General features: G+C 38.5%; 1 protein-coding gene across 1 annotated transcript in view; it reads right to left on the bottom strand.

The window, feature by feature from the left end:
• LOC105011698 (ephrin type-B receptor 1) overlaps positions 1 to 22,420 on the bottom strand; it is a 144,598-nt gene that overhangs the window by 87,495 nt on the left and 34,683 nt on the right. The window contains exon 2 of the mRNA XM_020048711.2: positions 18,663 to 18,727. Within this exon, the coding sequence (XP_019904270.1) occupies positions 18,663 to 18,727 (65 nt within the window). The remainder of the gene's footprint in view (positions 1 to 18,662; positions 18,728 to 22,420) is intronic.

Raw genomic sequence — 22,420 nt, 5'->3', positions numbered from 1 at the left:
CATGTCTGCCAAATTCGCAGAAAAAGATTAGTTGGAGTAAGAGAGACAGCGTGAGAGAGTATGCCCTTGTATGTGTTGTACTACAGTTTCGCGGTGTATTATTGTACCTCTGTGGTATTGGCTGTTAGCGACCAAGAATCCTCTCAGACAAAGCCAGACAAGAGAACCACATATAAGTGGCCCAACTGAAATCAATCTTGGACAGGCATGACTGAGCAAGGCCTCAACACATTAGACCTTATGGTGCATTACAGACCCGGGATTATATAAGTTATTGAATTAGAGCCTGAGAGAAATGATAGCCTATTGCTTTTCACTGAGCTCCCTAGCTAATTAAGTATTCTTACAGACAGCACACACAAACACACACACACACACACACACACAGTCAGGTCATTTAGAGGCCATGAAGCATTGATAACAGTTAAAATCAGCCAAGGTTTCCCCACCCTATTAATTCACAAATTATCATTTCTGTGATGGACCAGGAGCACTGCTACTGTGCATTAACATCAGTGGTAAATCCATGATAATCGTAAAAGAAAAGTGTGTGTGTGTGTGTGTGTGTGTGTGTGTGTGTGTGAAAGATAACAAATTGTGTACTGTCTGTGCAATACTATGAAAAGACTACTTGTTATGTCCATGGACCACTGGGCGGTAAACAAAAAGGCCGCAGCAGACCACTGTCTGGTAGAAAATGAAAGTCATAGGCACAGAAACACTGCCAGAGAAAGTACACAACACAGGAGGCGGCATGTGTTGAAGCATCTGACCAGTAACCAAAAGGTTGCTAGATTAAATCCCCAGGGTAAAGAAATCAATCCTTGAGCAAGGCAGTTAACCATAATAGCCCAATGTGGCAGCCCTCTACAGCTCTCCAATTCAGTGGGGTTTGGTGAGGTTTAATAGTTGTTTCCAAAAAAGGCAGTCCTTCTTTAGGGAGGCAAGATCGATATGATGTTATGTGGATATGTCATAAATGAGGACTGTGCTATAAGAGGTGACATGGTCAGTTTTTGGCTACTGGACAGCACTGTATTGTGGGACACACTACTGAAACAGTGTCCAGGAAGAGAACAGATCACAGAGAGCTAAGATGATAAATGAGTTTACAGAGAGCCCTGACACAAATTAAACCTTCTCTTTTTTTTTCTCGGTGCCTTTCCTCGCTCTGCGCCTCTTCCCAGGGATGACCATTCATCAGAATTAGAGCGACCTGTCCCTTTCAACAGCAAGCAGCCATTAATACAGCCAGGTCACAGCCACAGAGAGAAAGGGGGTGGGTGCTCTGCGTATCCTCAGCTAAGCTAAGGGGGACATCCATATCTTCGACATCCATACTTGACCTATTTTATGTGATGTCTCAGACAATGTTTGTCTATGTGTATGATAACAACATATACTTTACTGCTACGGTGCAACACATCCACTTTCCTTCAGACAATGTTCCCTAATCAAGGAGACATGACAGCTGCCTTAAGGAGCCACGGTAGCCTGTCTCAGAATTTAACTAGATGGCTTACAGGAATAGCATACATTCTCTCTAGAAGCTTCTTCACTCATTTCCTGTCTTACTTCTAATGTTTGCTTGATTAATAGTTGAACAGCTAGGTCTATTCACATTATTCTGTCTCCTTTGGTTTCAACCGGTCACAGTCCTTGCTATCTTTATCTCGGTAAGCTGCTTCCCTTACAAAAACAAAATTTTTGCGGCAAACTTTATGGCTGATTTGCAGCAAAGAAATTAGTTTGTCAATGATGGCCATTAGTGGCAAACTTCCAGCAACATTCTAGCAATAATGTTCACTGCTGGTTCTTCCACAAGTTGCAAGTAGTGCCAAACATCATTTAAACTTCCGGTAACAAGCAGAAACAAATATGAATTTGCGGTAAACTTGCTGCAAACAGTAAGTATTCTAGCAAACCTACAGAAAGAAAACAATTGGCCATCCATGGCTCAGTGTTTAGGGAGTCCGGCTTGTATTTGGAAGGTTCTCTTTTCAAATCCTGACTGGGTCCTTTACCCTATGTTGTGTCAGAGAAAAATGTCCATGTACTTACTGTAAGTCACTTTGGATAAAAGTGTCTGCTAAATGATGAAAATGTCATGGTTTGCCATAAATTCTACCACAAGTTTGCCGCAAATCCACCAAAAGTTTGCCACAAACATGATTTGCATATGAAAATATGACCTTGCAAATTTGCAGCAACATTGCCAAAGGTTAACCACAATTGTCTGCCAGAAACATAATACTTTTTAAGGGTAAGCATCATATTTGAATGGACTTAAAATATTATAGACCTTAATGTGTGGATGAGCACCAGATACAGTACACACATTTACTAAACACATACAGTGGATATAAAAAGTCTACACACCACTGTTAAAATGCCAGGTTCTTGTGATGTAAAAGAATGAGACAAAGATAAATCATGTCAGAACTTTTTCCACCTTTAATGTGACCTATGAAAAACAAATTGAAATCTTTGAGGGGGAAACATAAAAAAAATAAAAACAACAATAACCTGATTGCATAATTGTGCACACCCTTAAACTAATACTTTGTTGAAGCACCTTTTGATTTTATTACAGCACTCAGTCTTTTTGGGTAGGAGTCTATTGGCATGGCACAACTTAACATGGCACTATTGGCCCAATTTTCTTAGCAAAAGCACTCCAAATCTGTCAGATTGCGAGGACATCTCATGTGACATCTCAGATCAACCCACAGATGTTCAATTGGATTCAGTTCTGGGTTCTGGCTGGGCCATTCCAAAACGTTAATATTCTCCTGGTAAACCCATGCTTTTGTGGATTTGGATGTGTGCTTTGAGTCGTTGTTGTGCTGAAAGGTGAAACTCCTCTTCATCTTCAGATTTCTAACAGACGCCTGAAGGATTTGAGCCAAAATTGCTTGGTATTTGCAACTGTTCATAATTCCCTCCACACTGACTAAGGACCTGGTTCCAACAGAAGAAAAACAGCCCAAAAGCATGACGCTGCCACCACCATGCTTCACTGTGGTTATGGTGTTCTTTGGGTAATGGGCAGTGTTGTTTTGGAATTATGGCCAAAAAGTTAAACATTGGTTTCATCAGACCATAACACACATGCTTTTGGGGGACTTGATGTTTGTTTTTGAAAAACTTCAGGCGAGCTTGGATGTTTTTCTTTGTAAGAAAAGGCTTCAGTCTTGCCAACCTACCCCATAGCCCATTCATATGAAGAATACGGTAGATTGTTGTCATATGTAGCACACAGCCAGTACTTGCCAGAAATTCCTGCAGTTCCTTTATTGTTGCTGAGGGCTTCTTGGAAGCCTCTCTGACCAGTTTTCGTCTCGTCTTTTCATCAATTTTGGAGGGACTTCCAGTTCTTGGTAATGTCTCTGTTGTGCCATATTTTCTACACTGGATGATGACTGTCTTCACTGTGTTCCATGGTATATATAATGCTTTGAAATGTCTTTGGTACCCTTCTCCTGACTGATATCTTTCAACAATGAGATCCCTCTGATGCTTTGGAAGCTCTCTGCGAACCATGGCTTTTGCTCTGAGATACAACTAAGAAAAGGTCAGGAAAATCCTACTAGAACAGCTGAACTTTATTTGTGATTAATCAGAGTCACTTTTAATGATGGCAGGTGTGTAATGACTTCTATTTAACATGAGTTTGAATGTGATTGGTTAATTCTGAATGCAGCCACATCCCAGTTATAAGAGGGTGTGCACACTTATGCAACCAGGTTATTGTAAGTTTTGAATTTTTCCCCTTCGAAGATTTCAGTTTGTTTTTCAATGTAATTGTTCACATTACAGGTCACATTAAAAGTGGAAAAAGTTCTGACATTATTTATCTTTGTCTCATTCTTTTACATCACAAAAACATGGCATTTTCACAGGGGTTGGTTATAAAATTTCAAATTAAACACTGTATTTTTAAGGGAGAGTATTTTAGTGGGAAGTGGAATTTTTTAACATTGTAACTTTCAATGACTTCACGTGTGCATTAATTGTTATAAAATCTACTATTAATTAGATATTATTATATTCAAGGATTTGGCTAATATCAAATATTCTCTGAAAACCATTTTACATGCTCTGAAACCCTCAAACTTATTTTACAACACTCTCTAAAAAAAACACCAATATTTAGATTACAGAATTTGGGGATTTCAAATTACCAGGTATATAAAACACTTTAGCATAACACTAGTTTTAGGTTTACAATAAAACCAAACACCAGATATCAGTTCAGGCTCAATACTTTTCGTATTTCGTGGTTTTATTACATAATCGTCCTTTTTTTTTTTCTTCTATTTTTACAGTGCACTCTGTGCTCCTATTAGATAGATAGAGAATGAGAGCATGCCATTGCACCTTATTGCCTTGGCCCCACTGGGTAAAAATAACAGTAGAAAAATAGCTTTCAACCTCACCTCATTGGTTCTGGACTATAATGGAAATAACAGGGCTTCTTCAGCAGCACCTCAGTGGTAATGCACTTCTCTGGTCCTACTACTGTATTCAGCTCTACATATACATTGACGTCCCACACAACATGTCCTCATTTATTTTTTATATTTTGAGAGTTAATGTGTATGGTAACACATTAATCGAAGTGTGGTGTCTTAACGTGGCCATAACTCTGTAATAACTACATCATAACCTGCAATGTCAGCTGAAATAAAAACCCATATCCTGTCATGACATGGTCACAACACTAATGACACATCGATGTGTGATCAGCCTTACCAAAAGCCGGACGGGGGATGGGTCTGTAGCCATTTTGTATTTGTGAATAACAGTGGTCAAGAGTCTGATCACCCGGGTTGGAAAGTTAATGTGCTGGTGGTATTTCGGCAAAACTTTCGTCATATTTGCTTTATTAAAATCACCAACAATATTAGAAACTAACTCAGGTGAGCATCCTCTAGTCCATTAATTACATTATCTTCCAGGGCGCATGTTTTATCCGCCTGCGGGGGTATATAAACTGCTGTGATCAGAGGCATTGCTAGGATCACAATACATTCGGGGCTTATGCCCCCCACCCCCATCCCCCGGGATAGAAAGTACATGCTGGAAGAAAAATGTTATGTACATGCTAGTGGCCAACACGTCTACATTGTCATAATGCGTGATCGGAATTTTTTTGGGGGGTCTATTTGAGATCTGGGGCTATTCATAAAAGAACCTGGGCTATAGTCCCGAATGCCCAGGCCCAACAATGCCACTGGCTGTGATTTTTGTGGAGTTGAATTCAGGCAAAAGGTACAATGGCTGTTCCTTTCAGGCAGTGGCTCCAGGTCTGGTGAACAGTGTTTTGAGAGTACTGCAACATCCATTCCCCAGGTAACCATAATGCAGACCCATCTGCCCTTATGTTTACCTGACTCTGACGTTCTGTCCTGCCAGTAAATAGAAAAGCCACTAGGGCTGATGCACATGTCTGGCACCATGGGATCTAGCCAGGTATCTACAAACGCTAGCACACAACATTTGTGCATGTATTTTGTCCAATTTATTGTCTAAGGATTGAACATTTGCGAGTTAAATTTTCGCTAATGGCGGACTGCAGTATGTCGTCCGAGATCTACATATGATACAGACACTTTAGCCTCGCTTTTTTCTCCTCCGTCGGGGTATTGGTAAACAAACCACTGGCAGGACAAAATAATCACAGCAAGCGCAGCAGTAAGTAGTATAGAAGTCTGTGTTCAATGATGAACGAGTGCTAGTCGATCGTACTGTATGAGCAACAATGCAGCATGAAAAAAAATCTATATAAACAATTATAGGCAAAAAAACTGCTTAGTGAATGTGGAGCCATTGTCAGAGCGACATTTCTCTACGGTGCACCGGAAGCAATTTAGTGTAACGAGATAGTGTATATACATATATACATACATACATATATATATATATATATATATATATATATATATATATAGTGGGGAGAACAAGTATTTGATACACTGCCGATTTTGCAGGTTTTCCTACTTACAAAGCATCATTTTTAACATAGATACTCTTCAACTGTGAGTGACGGAATCTAAAACAAAAATCCAGAAAATCACAATGTATGATTTTTAGGTAATTAATTTGCATTTTATTGCATGACAAAATTATTTAATACAACAGAAAAGCAGAACTTAATATTTGGTACAGAAACCTTTGTTTGCAATTACAGAGATCATACGTTTCCTGTAGTTCTTGACAAGGTTTGCACACACTGCAGCAGGGATATTGGCCCACTCCTCCATACAGACCTTCTCCAGATCATTCAGGTTTCGGGGCTGTCGCTGGGCAATATGGACTTTCAGCTCCCTCCAAAGATTTTCTATTGGGTTCAGGTCTGGAGACTGGCTAGGCCACTCCAGGACCTTGAGATGCTTCTTACGGAGCCACTCCTTAGTTGGCCTGGCTGTGTGTCTCGGGTCATTGTCATGCTGGAAGACCCAGCCACGACCCATCTTCAATGCTCTTACTGAGGGAAGGAGGTTGTTGGCCAAGATCTCACGATACATGGCCCCATCCATCCTCCCCTCAATACGGTACAGTCGTCCTGTCCCCTTTGCAGAAAAGCATCCCCAAAGAATGATGTTTCCACCTCCATGCTTCACGGTTGGGATGGTGTTCTTGGGGTTGTACTCATCCTTCTTCTTACTCCAAACACGGCAAGTGGAGTTTAGACCAAAAAGCTCTATTTTTGTCTCATCAGACCACATGACCTTCTCCCATTCCTCCTCTGGATCAACCAGATGGTCATTGGCAAACTTCAGACGGGCCTGGACATGCGCTGGCTTGAGCAGGGGGACCTTGCGTGCGCTGCAGGATTTTAATCCATGACTTGAGACTGTGGTCCCAGCTCTCTTCAGGTCATTGGCCAGGTCCTGCGGTGTAGTTCTGGGCTGATCCCTCACCTTCCTCATGATCATTGATGCTCCGCGAGATGAGATCTTGCATGGAGCCCCAGACCGAGGGAGATTGACCATCATCTTAACTTCTTCCATTTTTTTATAATTGTGCCAACAGTTGTTGTCTTCTCACCAAGCTGCTTGCCTATTGTCCTGTAGCCCATCCCAGCCTTGTGCAGGTTTACTATTGTATCCCTGATGTCCTTACACAGCTCTCTGGTCTTGGCCATTGTGGAGAGGTTGGAGTCTGTTTGAGTGTGTGGACAGGTGTCTTTTATACAAGTAACGAGTTCAAACAGGTGCAGTTAATACAGGTAATGAGTGGAGAACAGGAAGGCTTCTAAAAGAAAAACTAACAGGTCTGTGAGAGCCGGAATTCTTACTGGTTTGTAGGTGAAAAAATACTTATGTCATGCAATAAAATGCAAATTAATTCTTTTAAAATCCTACAATGTGATTTTCTGGATTTTTGTTTTAGATTCCGTCTCTCATCATTGAAGTGTACCTATGATAAAATATTACAGACCTCTACATGCTTTGTAACTAGGAAAACCTGCAAAATCAGCAGTGTATCAAATACTTGTTCTCCCTACTGTACATTATATATACATAATGTATATAAAATAATATTGTTTCAATATTGAAACAATAAAAACTTAAACTGGAGTTTTGAGAGCATCAATCTAACCTTTACAGTATCTGACTTCTTACTTAACTTCTTACTATTAACTGGAGATGCTATAGAGAGTCTGGAGTGTTAAGCATTGCAAGTTTGTAGCGTCCTTCACAAATATGTGCAACTCACATATACGTAAAGGCCACTCACAAATGTAATGCAAGTCATCTTCTAAACAACAATCTGTAAAATGCAGGTGACAAATGCTGTAACATTCAAAAAAACATGATTCAACAATCAGAGCTCTTTTAAAGCAAACTTTTTCCAGGTATTTTAGGGTTAACTCAATCTCCTTTCCACCAGTGAAGGACAGGTTTATTGACCAATCACAAGCTCTGAGTTTGTGTAGATCTGTAGCCCATGTCCATTCATAATTTTTCAGTTTGCCCCTTTCAATAGATTTCTATCAAGATGTTGTTAACTTGTAAGCAGTGAGTCACAAATATATACAGCGAGTCACAAATACACAATGCAACTGTCAAATAAAAATCTCTTTCAAGAAACAAACATAGGTCAAAATGATGAATCATTAACAAAAACAAAGGATGATTAGCATGTAAATGTAAGACACTTTTTTAACCAACTACATTTCTTTCAACATATGCTAGTGAGAGTATCCCGGTTCTATACTGTTAAGGGGCGCACATTTTGTTTTTGTCCTTGCACTCTTAAACCTGATTAAAATTGTACTCTAGCACTTGTGCACTTGACTAAGGTAAAAATAGATAATCAGAAACAAAAAACAGGCATCCCAAGGGGTCACTAGGACCAGGATTGGGAAACACTTTTCTTGGCCTAGTGCATTCTCACTAAAAAGAAAGTTATTAAAACCATATAGGGTTCCTCGATTTGTCCCCTAAGTGGAATTGTTTAAATAACTTTGCAGAGGGATCAACATAGGGTTCTTCAAATAAATCCCTGTATATGGTTCTAACTAGACCCTATATGAAGGGTTCTACCAAGAACCATTTTATAATCTATAGGTGTATCAAACTGCATCAACTTCTTTTAGATCAGGAGCATGGTCATTGCACTGTACCCACTTGAACCAACCCATTTTCTTTGCCAAGTAGGCCAAAGTCCCTGTTTCACTTAAAAAAAGTCACTTAAAAAAAGTACAACATTATATAACATTTGGAATTATCTTATATTAATTCTCTTATATACTATAATTTAAAAAAATTATTCATAGTGCATACTCAAAAAAATGTTTTACTTTCATATCCAGAAATCTGGAACAATGAAAGGTGTTCACTGTTTTGCCATTGATCCCGGTTATTGATGGGTACAGACCAGATTTTGCATACGTATTCATGTTAGCTGTTTGTCACAGGAAAAGCATTTCTATAATCATGCAAACCAGATAGGCCTATCACCTAGCTGCACATGCCCTGATGTTGTCATTTGTCACAAAGAGGATGTTATTTCCTGCCCCTGAAATCTATAAGTGCTGGCATCCTATTCATGAGAAACAAAGCACTGGGGAAGGTAAATCTCTGAAATCACTTCACACATATTTATATTGATATATAGCATTTATAATGAAATGTAACATAAAAATATGTTTTTTATAAGAAGACTGGTGGAGAATGGTTTGTTATGTTTTGACAGACTTGCGTAGGTGTCATAACCAGTCATAAAAAGAATGCAATATATGTCATAGTATTTCTAAATATATGTCATATAAGTGTCATGACCATGTTATGACAGGATATGACAGAGTTAAGGCCATGTTATGACACATACATATTCAATAACAAAATGATACATCTACTGCAGGAATGGGGGTGGATCTACTTAAATGGGGGTGGGTCAGAAAAAAGTTGGAATTCATCTCAATGGGCTGCATCCCAGTTGATCTCTGATGTACAGCACTGATGTGATACAGTTAAAGCGGTTTGTTTCATCGTGAGTGGACATGGATGATGGACTGGACCATGTCTTTACTGTTTTCCTCCCCCGGCCAGTCCGATTGCCCTGCATCCCTAACCTCACCTCTCACTCTATCACTCCTGTGAGACTGAATGGATGAGAAGCTGAGGAGAGGACACAAGGATACATGTCATAATACCTTCAGTGGTGTACTATAGAAGAACGAATCAACAGGTTTTTTGCAGCAGCGCTAATGAGGTGACAGAGCGTGTGTAAATGAAATGGCAGGGGAAAATGGCTCCCCATCCAGCCTGACAATGATTAAACATCAGGTGTCCCTTTTAGGTAGAAATAATAGAGGGAATATTCAGCAGAACAAGTTTCAATTAGTGAACTTCGGGGGGTTTGTTTGAGTGTTTTTCCGCCTCAATACTGTAATCTGGGCTGTGGAAGAAAAAAGGTTTATGAGATGGAAGGTGGTTACTGTTTTGAGACTTAGAAGTAGAGAGCTGCATTACTACAGTCCCAGACAATCGTTTTCATGCTGCATCTGGGAGTGGAAGGTCAAACTAAGGCTGAACCCATTAAGTTGACTGGTCATATTCAGTTAATAGGCTGTCAGTTGACCAAAATATATACTTGTTTTTTACTAGTTTTAATGGACCTTCCATGGCACTGTTATTGCACCAATAATGACCATGATATTAAAATGTTTCCCACAATATAAAAGATCTGAAGCATAGCCTGGTGAAACGAAGCATTAGGGTAATTTCTGCCAAAGCCGCGCGCAGAGGTTTGTATCGTTTTCAGAGGAACAAGTGATCGATGACAAATGAGGCATCGCTCGTATGCAGACCCACGAGATCATTTGGCCTTGAGTGTGGGTTTCGGGTTGTTGTTGATTTAAAGAAGCAAAACATCCCTTCCTACTTGGGTTGTCATTGGTTGGTTGGTTGGTTGGTTGTAGCTAAGAGAGTACAGAGAGCTTGTTGATGTAGATATTGGGATTTTATTTGAGAAGTTTTTGCATTTTTTTTTGCATCTTTATATTGAAATGTGTAGTTTGTTAGAAGTTTTTGTGAAGGAGTCTTTTCAGAACAGTCACAAAAGCACATTCATTTTCCTCGCTAATTTTTGGAATTATATTAACCACAGGTGTCCCTAGTGTGCACTGAGTTAAATGAGGTGTCGAGTATTGTGTGGCACAATTGCCTGGAAAGCCTCTGAGATTCTGAAAGCCTCATTTAGCCATCACTAGTGGACCAAGGACTTTTAAAAAACAGGCTTAATAACCACAGGCTCATAAACAAAAGCCTCAAACAGCAACATCAGATACAACTATGACTGACATGGAACACAGAGAACTGGGGAAACTAAATAGGAACATGATCAGGAACAAACACAGGATTCAAACAGAACGCACTAACACACTAACTAAAAGTAAAATACATAGAACATAGAAATAGCCAGCACAGCATCAGCTGCGCTCAACTGTTGCAAGAACAACATTCCCAACTTTTCTGTTAAATATTTTAATTTTGTTTTAATTTTGACAAAGAATGTTAGCATGCTCACTTGTTTGAGACCATAATATTCTAAACAGCATTGCATATACATGTAGAAACAAAAATAACTAGATGAGTCAATTGTATATGTGATACAACTATGTTATTGTGGTCATTCTGATAACTTACGTCAATTGAGATTATTTCCCTATAGCCACAGCTATACATTTTAAACGACTGATGTGTTCACGTTAGCTATTACAAAACCATGGTATAGGGCCAATTCTTGGTGGTACTATGGACTAAATTCTGTAGTATTGTTATAGTATTTTGGTCAGTAGCATGGCAGAAAGTGGGTTCCTAGAAATTATCAGAGGAATCGACAATGCCCAGATCAACATAAAAGCACCAACCCAAAACTAGGACATGAACAGCATGGCCTTTCATTTAAAGCTCAGACAGTTTTTTCTTGCTATTAGGTCCAATTCCTTTACCTAGCCATAGAGGGACAGTCATCTTTGGTCTCTTCAATTGTGGCCAGTGCGTCTACCCAAGGACAAAGGTATATTCTTTCTAGACAATTTTGACTCTTTTTGGAAAAGGCCTATTAACTCTGATGAAGACAGAACTCACCTGGGTGAAACCGGTGCCTGGCTTCTGCCGTCAAACTTTAGAAAGGTATTCATGTACCTGTTTGCTTGAATGTAGTGTAAGGAATACCGAGCATATTTTTAATCATAGATAGTCCTTTACCGTCTAAGGTGGCATAAGGTTAGTCACCTAAACTCGCTAATCAGCCAGAAGTAAAGCGGGTTTCTGAGAGTGGGATAAACTTTATCTCCATAGAGAGCCCTCCCAGCAGATCAGACGATGGAGGGATGATGGAGAGATACGGGCTCTCCACAGGCGGTCTCCTCTGTTCCCACTCCTTTCCCACACTCACTTAACAGCACTGCATCCCATACACACTCACAGCCCATGTACGCACATGCTCGATGTCACACCCTTTCACACGAGTGTACACGCTTTACAGAAACGAATGCATGCATACACACACTCTGTCTCACTCCGTGGGTGATTACATTTTAAAATAGAAAAAATAACGACCAGCCACGATCCTTTTAGGTCGGTCAGTGCCACACGAGGAAACACCCAAAAGCATGCATGTCACTTCACGGCACTCACATACATGTTGTGTCCAAACTTTTGCCCGATACTGTGTTTGCATGACAAGCCACAATCACTCTTTAAACGCTCTGTCTATAGACTGCTTTTTAGCAAGTATCTTAACTATTTATATTTAGGTGGCTCTAACCACATCCACCCCTGGACGGAAGGGGAGATGCTTGGTCACACTGCCACCCGTCTTCGGTGCTGGTGCATTCTGATTAAGGACTTTTCATAGATGAGCCTGGTTGGCTAGCGCCTGATGCATTCTAGTGGAGCCAAGTCTAGCAGCCAGCCCTCAGTTCTTCAATGCGATAGGGCAGCAGAATATCCGGGAGCAGTAGGGCTGACTCCCTCTCATATCAAGTGTTCATGCTTTTGTGGAGTGTCTCTGCCCCTATTACTAAGTTTAGTTACCTACGCAAACTATACTCCCTTCAGTCTGCTAGTGTGCCAATTAAACACCATGTCCATGCTCCTAGCTATCAGAGGTTGTTATTGTCAGAAACTGGACTGAGTATTAGAGTCAAATTGACCCTTCTAGGCACTCTAGGAAAGCTTGCGGAAAACTGTAGTGTCGGTGACTGTGTTTTGCTTGTTTAGGTTCGTGGCATCTAAGACCTGAGAGTCGGGATCTGCTGGAAAAGCCCATTTCCCACAACTCGCACTTAGGCACTGCGCTGATTAACCACCATGCATGCCTGTAGCATGAGAGAACGATTTGTCCACCGGCTGGAGGCGCAACTAGCAATCAACGTTGGGGGACAATAGGTGTTTTGGTCATCCCCTATCTGTCTCCCCACAGGCAGGAAGCTCCCGTTGTTATATATACCGGCTCTAGCTGTGCCACCAGCTGTCACGTTAAGCAATGCTCCCTCAGAGAGTGGTCTGCTCCACTGTGAGCCCTCCGTACAGAACCCCTGATGTGTCTTGTTTGAACATTTAGTCCAGCGACAGTGGTCGAGTTCTGTATCCCTAAACCTTTGACCAAGGCCAATGTCGGCACCCCTTAATCCTGAAAAAGGACCTGTAGGTCTGGCCCCTAAGCGGGATTTCTTCTCATCAGTGCCCTGCCTGTAAGCATGTTATGGACAATGTTGGTCAGAGTATCCACGCCAATGGAACCTACAACCTCTAGATAAAAGGGAATTATTTAACAACTGGATTGTAAAATGTATTGAAAAGGGGCTGAAAATTACGCTTATAAATATAAATACATTTGCCAGTTATAGTTATAGTATTATACTTAGTACAGCCAGTAAGAAATTAAATCATTTCAACAAACAATTACATAAAGACCGGGCCTAAATGTAGCTACACAGGATCAATAGCATCCACTAGAGGTGAAATCGTTGCAGTAAATCTGACAGGAATTTAGAATTTTAGATCAAATGTTTCATGTTTACAATACACAATGTAACTTTTTATTTGAGGGTATTTTAATACATTTCTGTTATCCAATTAAATATAGTTGTATTAATGAATTTTGAGTATACTAAAATAATAAATGTAATATTTGTAAAATGACTACAAAAACCTTCTAACACTACACATTTGCTTTTGTTATTTGTTTTTGCAATAGTGCCCTGCAAACATTATTTTCCATTTGGAGTCTTTTTTTATACAAAAAACAGATCTGAAAACTTTTAAATAAAAGCTGGACAACTGGGTTTGGACATTTAAAAAAAAAAATAGCTTGTAAGGGGAATGTATTTACTATAAATGCAAATGATGTCATGTTTTAGTTGTTATACACCTATGACCATCTAGGCATAGCAGCTCATGTAGCAGCATGAGTGCTCATGTAGCAGCTGTTAGATTTGCACTGTATTCCCCGACTCCCTTCCTCCATCTGCATTTACTTTACATACTCATTTCTCCTTATACCTCATGCTCTTATATTATATCCCTCACCCCTCCTCACCAGCACTCACACTGTACTCATTCAGTGCACAGCAGCATACTGCTACTGCTGCTTTGTATGCGTATGCATGTGTGTGAGGTACGTTTGTGCGAGTATTGAAAAAAGATAATGATTCAAGATATTCTCCTGCAAGGTAATAGCCTTTCCCTCCACATGGTTTTCTGCTTTAGTTTGTGATCTATTTGCCAGGCGACCAAAAATACATGCCCAGGTAAAAGATATATGGGCGACACTTTAGAATAAGGTACCATTTGTAAAGGGTCAATAAAAGGTTTATAAAGAGGCTATTAATGGTAATTTAAGTATTAGTAACTGCGTGATAAGCATTACAACACATTGGACAAAATAATGTGATAGCTGGTCACAGCTTGCAAAACACTGAGCCAATATTCACCTCCAGTTATTGGTCAGTTTTAAGACCAATGTTCAACTCTTATGATGTCTTTCCCAAATATACAACCCTGTCATAATTTTTTCAAGTTTTATTGTATTTTGTTGCATATTTAACTTTTATAGCCACAAATAGTTTTTGTTCTAATGTGAAATTGTACATGTACATAGCTTGGTGATTAATCATCTCATTTGGTGTTCAATCTACTCATTTATATGTAGTGAAAAATACACAGAATACAGCCAATCACTTTCAAAAATCAATTATGATATTCACATTAATTTACTATTGTCAATGAACTACAGGAAATGTTCACCAAATTGCTGCCAGTAAACTACAGAAAAGGTTGCTGCCACTACCAACAAATGCCAGAGGCCTTAACTTACTCTTTTTTTGAAAACATGTAGCCTTACTTTCTGATTGGCAGGATTGTAGCAGTAGCCTGTCAGTATATTGCAGGTAGTGTATGGCTTATTGGGGACATGGATTTTACATTGCCTTTTATTCTCTGAGAGGAAATGTCATCCCAGTTAATCACCTCTGTTGTATTATCTTCAAAAACACATTATATCCTTGTAAAGGCTGACATTAATGTATGTGATACTGAAAGAGCAATTTAATATTGGATTCATACTACAAACAAATAGGACAATGTATGCATTCATTTATGTACATCTCTCAGTTTAAAAGCATCTGCTAAATGACTTATATGTACATGTTAAATGTAACTTAGCTAATTAATACAGATAATGTTCACTTTCCTGACACTTTTATTACTTCTACAATTATCCACTTGGCAGTAAGGCCGGTAAGGTACTTCAAATTAAACAGTAATTATCTACGCACCATTTGCTCCAGGAAAACATATTGGTTTTAAAGACTCTGTGTTGTGTGACGTCAGATGTGAAATGAAATGTCACATGAAATGTTAAAATAAATGCTCCAAATACGTGGATCGTTAAAGGTGGCATTTTCCACTGCTGTGGTTGAAAGTAAAACGTAGAAGGTCGGGACGTTCTTGACGTGTTCTTCTTCGGATGTATGTGAGTTGAGGGCCAATATGGGTTTGTATGTATTCATGTACACCAGGCGATCCAGAAACTAAAACATACGGAAGCAACGTGAACATCAGACAAAGCATGGAGTAAAACAAGTGTACATTTGGATTTGGCATTTATTCAGTGGTGAGAGCTGACGTTTGTATGAACAGTGATAAAGGGTTGGCTACCTTTCTACTTGACAAGTACATTAGATCCTAGAGATGGTGTATGATTTCATTTGTTTATCATTACAATAAAAAAATCTACTACTACATTAGCCTAATTATTTTAGACCTACCATGTGTCCAATTATCTGTTGCAAACATGTCTTTAAAATACTACTGTCTTGATCTATTTTTCTTTGCGAATATAAAACTAACAGCGCATTCTGTGGTTGGGTAGAACTCTTCTGCCAGTTGTTCAAATGAACGAAACACCGTTCAATTGAACAATAAAACGGACCGAGTATTCAACCTGGTAACCTCTGCAAAAGATAAAGAAAAATATGAACATGCATTGTGGGTTATTTGACCAAACCTTAAGCATAAGCAACTATTGCTCGGAAGAAGCAATTACATTGCCTTTTAGCTGGATTTATCCTTGTGCAAATTGGTCTAAACACCAATATTATTGTTCCAGCTAGTGCAAGCTAGCATGATTATGGTTACATGTTTACTAGCTAGCCATCAGTGAGTCTTTGAAATATGGCAACGCATCTAACACAAAGATGTTTTGATTGGTCTCTTTCTTTAATGTTTGTATATTCTGTGTTCCGTATTTAGGGGAAGGGTCCATCGACCCCACCTAAAACAAAAGTGTGTTTACATTGCTCCAGCATTGATGGTTGGAGGTGACACTGCTTCAGACTGGTCAGAGTGCTCATATTTGGTAATGATAGTGTCAGATCCTAATGGAGTTTTAAAACTGATATTAAACTCACTGCCGATACCTGGGGTCAAAACTTGCATAGTGCACCTTTAAAAGTACTGTATTATGAAAACAAATAGTTTTTGTTCAGAAGCCACGTTTTCTTGCATGAAAGGTCACATTCGAAGTATTTCCAAATGTCTTCATACAGTATATAAAGTGCTCCAGAAAAGTGTTTAAAAATAAAAAAATAAAAACTCTATTAAATTATCAAACTAGAAAATGTTATATGACCCTTGCAAGTTGTAGCTTCAGATGAATTTGAACCTCTTCAACCACACCAAAATGTATATTCTTCATCCATTGTTCTCTTTTGTTTATTAACTGTTTAACATACTAATGTTTTATCTTCACATTGTATATAACCACAGAATCAATTAATCTGAAGGTCATTAACTGGTCTTCACTTTCTCGCATGCAATTCTTACTGTAAATGTTCATGGTTTTAAAAAACCTTCATATATTGATAGTGACTTAGTGTCCAGAACATGTATGGTAAAGCACTCATTTTAGAGTTCCGATTATAAAGAGAGGAGCAATTTCTAAACAATATGTAATTATAATGGCAAGGTAGCCGATAAATAGGTTGTCAGTTTCTATTCAAGGTGTTGGTTGCAGCAGAACCAGAGCTGATTCAAAGCTAAACAGTAAGGGCTTGCCTTTTGAATATCAATACATATTCTTCATCCAACCGTACATTCAATCCTCTCTTCGAACACCATACAACAGGATATTCTATTTATGTTGACAGTACAGAGGAGCTTCAGTCATATTCCTAGCGCAATTTCACACTAGTGAAATGAATAACCTAATGAAAAACACAATTTCATGATTAAGACCTGTGAAAGCTTATAGAGAATTTATCATTAGTTACAAATGACTCTTCGACAGAGGGCAGCCTGAAACCACACACAATTTGAATGGATTAAAACATAGCTACATATAATCTATATTAATTTCAATGAATCTCTTTAATTACATTACCATAAAACACCAAACCCAGAGAGCGTAAATGTGCCTTATTTTGCAGTAAAGCGATTCTTCATAATACATAGAAATAACTATTACTTTTTATAATCACCTTTTATGTGTCATTTTGTATTTTCATATCACTATTATTTTGAGTCTGTCAATCTGAATACGGCATTGTCCTGTACATTTTGAACAATCGTAATGGCATCCAAATACAATCAAAATAATGTAACATGATGTAAAAGTAACATGTTAAAGCTCTCAACTGGCATTTTATTTTACTCTAGATTTAACAAATTCTGGTGTTTAATGTTTCACTTATTGTGGCACATAAGTAGAACTTAATTGTTCAGAACGAGATCTAAGTGTTTTAATTAAGCTTTTGGCAGGCTTGAAATTGGAATCGGGGGTACTCAAACTAAAGTTTACCCTTGGGAAACACACACTGATGGTCCAATGCATTATTTCTCCTGATTGCATGAGGCGCAAGGGATGCACATTCTCTTCCACTTAACATGACTCTGAAAAAAGAACCTGTCATCCAGTCCTTATGAATGAGAAGTAGGGAAACATTGGGAGACACATTACCCTGTACTGTTCCAATTACTCAATAACTGGATCATTGTAAAAATGTATTTTCTTCTTTTGTTTCTGTTCCTCAAAAGTTAAGATTTAAAATCCTCTACACAGTTAGTGTTTAAGTACAGAGGGTATTTGTGTACATTTATAAATGACAATACTTTTTATACATAATCCCCCTATTTCAAAGAACCAAAAGTATTGGGACTGTTGGCTTGACAGATATGTCTGCCTGATCAGGTGTGTTCTGTCACATAATTTGTGCAGGCATAAGAGATATTTCACTGGGTACTCTTGATTCTAGGCTTTGTGTTTGCAATTTCTACAGGGCTTTGTCATGTCTATCAACATGGACCAGAGGTGTGAAGGTGAAGGAAGCCATTATGGGGCAGAAATACAATATATATATTGTATATATTGTAATCCGTTTGTGATTGGGCATCAAGGATTCGACTACTAACAAAGAAAGAGTTGGATTTTTCAGCGCATTATGGTGACCGGTTTTGGTGCAAATCTACTTTTTCCCTTACGCAGGCTGTGTTCACCATAGGAAGACAAAATGTGTACCAATCGCTGTACAATTCTAGCGATTATCATTCTGTATATTTGTAGAAATGTACACAATGCGCTACTTCCGCAGATCTGCGGAACCAGATCCAGGAGGGTTTTAAGATGACTTGAGTTCTTACCCCAGAAGCAGGATACGCTATCCAACCCAGTTCTGCTGTAGCCGTCCGCGTATCCATCACTGTCTCTGTATGAAAATGAGAGAAGAATTCAAATTATTATTACACCTGTAGCACCATGAGAATCTTTCTGTTTCACTTAGGCACATTCAAGCTGATATACTTTCAGACGTTAGTTAGATTCTCATCAACACTTATTTCGATGTAAGTCCTGTTGAATAAAATAACTTTTCAACAGACATGATGGAAACAGTAAATGTTGATTTCATTTCATACACATCGACCAAATGGTTTTGTATTAGACGGAGGTGAATTGTGCAAATGTCACATTGCACTATTCAAATCTTATTGCTGGTATCAATGCTTTACAGAAGTCTAAAAATAAATAAATAATGAAACCATTATCCTCAATTAAATGACTGTATTCAGTTAAGTCTGAAACAAATCTTATATTGTTTGGAATTGATATACCTTTCATGAAACCAGATTGTTTATCACTAATCATTTGTTCCAATCCTTTCTTAAGATGATTTGCATAAACATAAGCTAAACGTTTATAGTCTGTTGTTAAAAAAGTAACAGGGCATGTATTATTCGGTATCCTTGGATCATTGCCAGGTTTAAGGATCAAGATCTTAACACACTGTTTCATTGTAGTAGTTGAAGTGTACGTTTACTTTACAACAGAACATCTGTTTACCCTTCCACAGGAAGTCACGTTCAGCCAATGGGCTTACAGTACTGGGATGTGTATTCCAGGTTGCACAGTCTATAAGTAGAGGTACGACTGGAAGTTTCTTTGAGATTGAGAGAGATGAGATCGAGTTTGTAAGACCGAGTCTGTAACATCATGAACAATAGACTATCAAATGCTGCAATAAATAATTGAATTACTCTCTCCCTTGACGACCGGGTACGTGATCAGTATTTCAACCACTATACAAAACGGCTGATTTCTGCAAAAATAATACAAAAAAATATGGTAAAATAATACATAAAAAACAATATGGCAAAAACAACACAACAGTCGGCTTATACACAGACATGCATATTACAGAACCATTGTGTTGAATTTAGTCAGAATTCATTACAGGGGAAGGTTTACATTTATTATATGTAGTTGACACTGTTTCCAAAGCATCTGTCAGGATCCTTCTTGTTATACAGCATGACATTACTCATATAAACTGCGAATTGAAATGTGGTTATTCTTTGTAATGTTTTTCACTATCAAGAATTGTTCTTTCAAACTCTCCAATTGTCTCTCTCTCTCTCTATGTCTACCCTTTCTCTCTTCTTTCTACTCATCACTCTCTTTCACTTTTCCCCATGAAAAGAGTGTAAAAGTACCAGCAACAGACTTGTCAAATTAGCCATCACCTTCCAACCAGGATGCCCAACCCCTTTCATCCCGAATCAATAGATCAGGATATTATCAACACATTCTGCCTTTATTATTATTTTGTTTCTTTCTGTATACGAAAACGAAATTCCTAGTGTTAATCCGATACTAAAAATGCCCAAACAGTAACTTGAGTGTGAGTGTGGGTTATTTCACAAAATAAGTAAATCAGAGTCTCATTTACACACTAACCTCTCACAGGTAGTAAGTAATGAGCACACTGATCTTAGTTCACATGCTGTAGAGTGTTCTCTGAAATCAGCAGAGGACAGGAGAACAGATTCAGGTCCAGCCGCAGGGTGCCTGCCTTCCTTTCACTCCCACTGAGCTTAAAGCATCACAGCTCCTCATCCTATTAAGGTTTTTTAGTCTTTACACATCATCAGAGTTAAAATCACACAGGACAGATATTGTAGACATAGTGCGTTTTGGAAGCCATTCTGAAATGTATATCACCAAGAGCTAAGGTCCTAATCCAGGCAGTTTTCATCTCCCACCTTTACCAATTCAACTATATGTTGGCTGGGCTCCACACTTTTACCATCAAACTGCTGAAACTGCATGCCTGGTGTTAAAACCTCCCAAGTTCTCCCATGTCACCACCTCCTCTGCACACACTCAACTGGCTTTCAGTCGAAATTTACATACTCAAAAAGACCATGGGGCTTCCCACAAACAAACAAGGTGAAATGCCTCCTCCTACCTTCAGGCTATGGTCAAAGTAATCTATAATGGCAATAATGAAAAATGGTTGGCAACAAATTTCATTATCGATCAAAATGTTATAGAATATAATACCAAAAAGAAAAAAAAGACTGGAAAATGCCATAGGCTTTTTTGTGTACAACCCAAATGTTCTGCACTTCACATTGAATAATTCATAAAAGGCTATACAGTGTTCTATGCAATTAAAAGTAAACTCGAGAATGGACAATTCACATGAAGCTCCAGCCATTAACATAGTGTTTTTCCCTATCAAAGTAGTTAAAGTTGAGTTAAAAAGCTAGTCAGACTGTTTAAGAATACAAGCCTCAAATAACCAGTTTAAAAATCACACCCAGAAAATGTTGAAAGACTAAAATCACACTTCTAATTTAAGAAAACAAAATAGCATAATATAAAATCAATACAGATCAATAACAACTCTCAAATGCTTCTCTTTCAAGTTGTACCTCAGACAGTCGTGACCTCACTCTCAGCTGCCGGATGTTGACAAACTATTGATTCCACCAAATGCTAGGTATCTTCTCTACTGCAGTAGCAGTACATTTGGGGTAATTATCTTGCTGTTTGATGAAGTGCTATCCAATCCAATTGGAGGGATTTACATGTACCTTAGTAGAAAAAATCTTTTGGTACACTTCAGAATTCCTTCATCTGCTGTCGGCACTTACATCAGTGATCATCATAGATCTCGGGCAGTGGCTTTTCTTCTCCACACATCTTTTCTGTTGTTATCATTCTGGTCCATGTTGATATGTCTCATCTATGCATAACACTTTTTTATAGAAATCTGAAGGTACATTTAGATTTACTTTTTAGCAAACTGTTTTTCTGGTTTACTTTTTAAAGTATAGTCTCTGTAGATACAGAGTTTAAGTTTTCTTGGAATAGTACCGTCTAACACATCCACAACTACCTCATGGAAAATGTTCCAGACATACCAAGTTATTTGACATTATTTTGGTTAGTATAAGCTTTTAGATTTTTCCGACACATTTTTCATGATTCTATGTCTATGAAACATATTTACACCTCTTTGGTCCTCATGTTTATAGATATCAAGAGCATACTCTAAAGATAAATGGAAAGCCTAAAATCTATTTACGATCTCTAATGACTGCACAAATTATGGGATGGAACAAATCTGACAAACCAGAAAAGGCTGTCAAGCAAATTGTCCCAATACTTTTGGTGCCCTGAAATGACATGGCTATTCATAAAGAAATGTTTTCATTTCAAAGCAATGTGCATAGGGGGAGACAGGGGGATGGGCGACCCCCCCTTTCGGTGGAAAAATATGATTTGTCACACCCAATACACCACTGTAAGCATAACTATGTCATTTCAATAATATTAATATGATGCAAATGAAAGCACCTATGCTGAACATCAGTGCTTAATAGCACTTTAATAAGTTTCAAAAGATTGTGGCCCCCTGCTGTCACCTCACACTGGTTTGATCCTCTGCTCCCCAGCCCTGAGCAGTGGCACCTCTTGCAGATACAGTGTGTAAATGGGTGGGAATCTGACACAGTTGGTTGCTGGTGGCTGACTTTCAGTAAGCAGTTCAAACAAAGTATATGTTATACATTTCTTTACTTCTAACACTCAATACAATAAAACACATTTGTAACCT

Source organism: Esox lucius, chromosome 8, assembly GCF_011004845.1.
Source record: "Esox lucius isolate fEsoLuc1 chromosome 8, fEsoLuc1.pri, whole genome shotgun sequence".
In the NCBI taxonomy this organism is placed as follows: Eukaryota; Metazoa; Chordata; class Actinopteri; order Esociformes; family Esocidae; genus Esox; species Esox lucius.
Note: the sequence above shows the minus strand (reverse complement) of the source record. Positions and strands in the feature narration are given on the sequence as shown.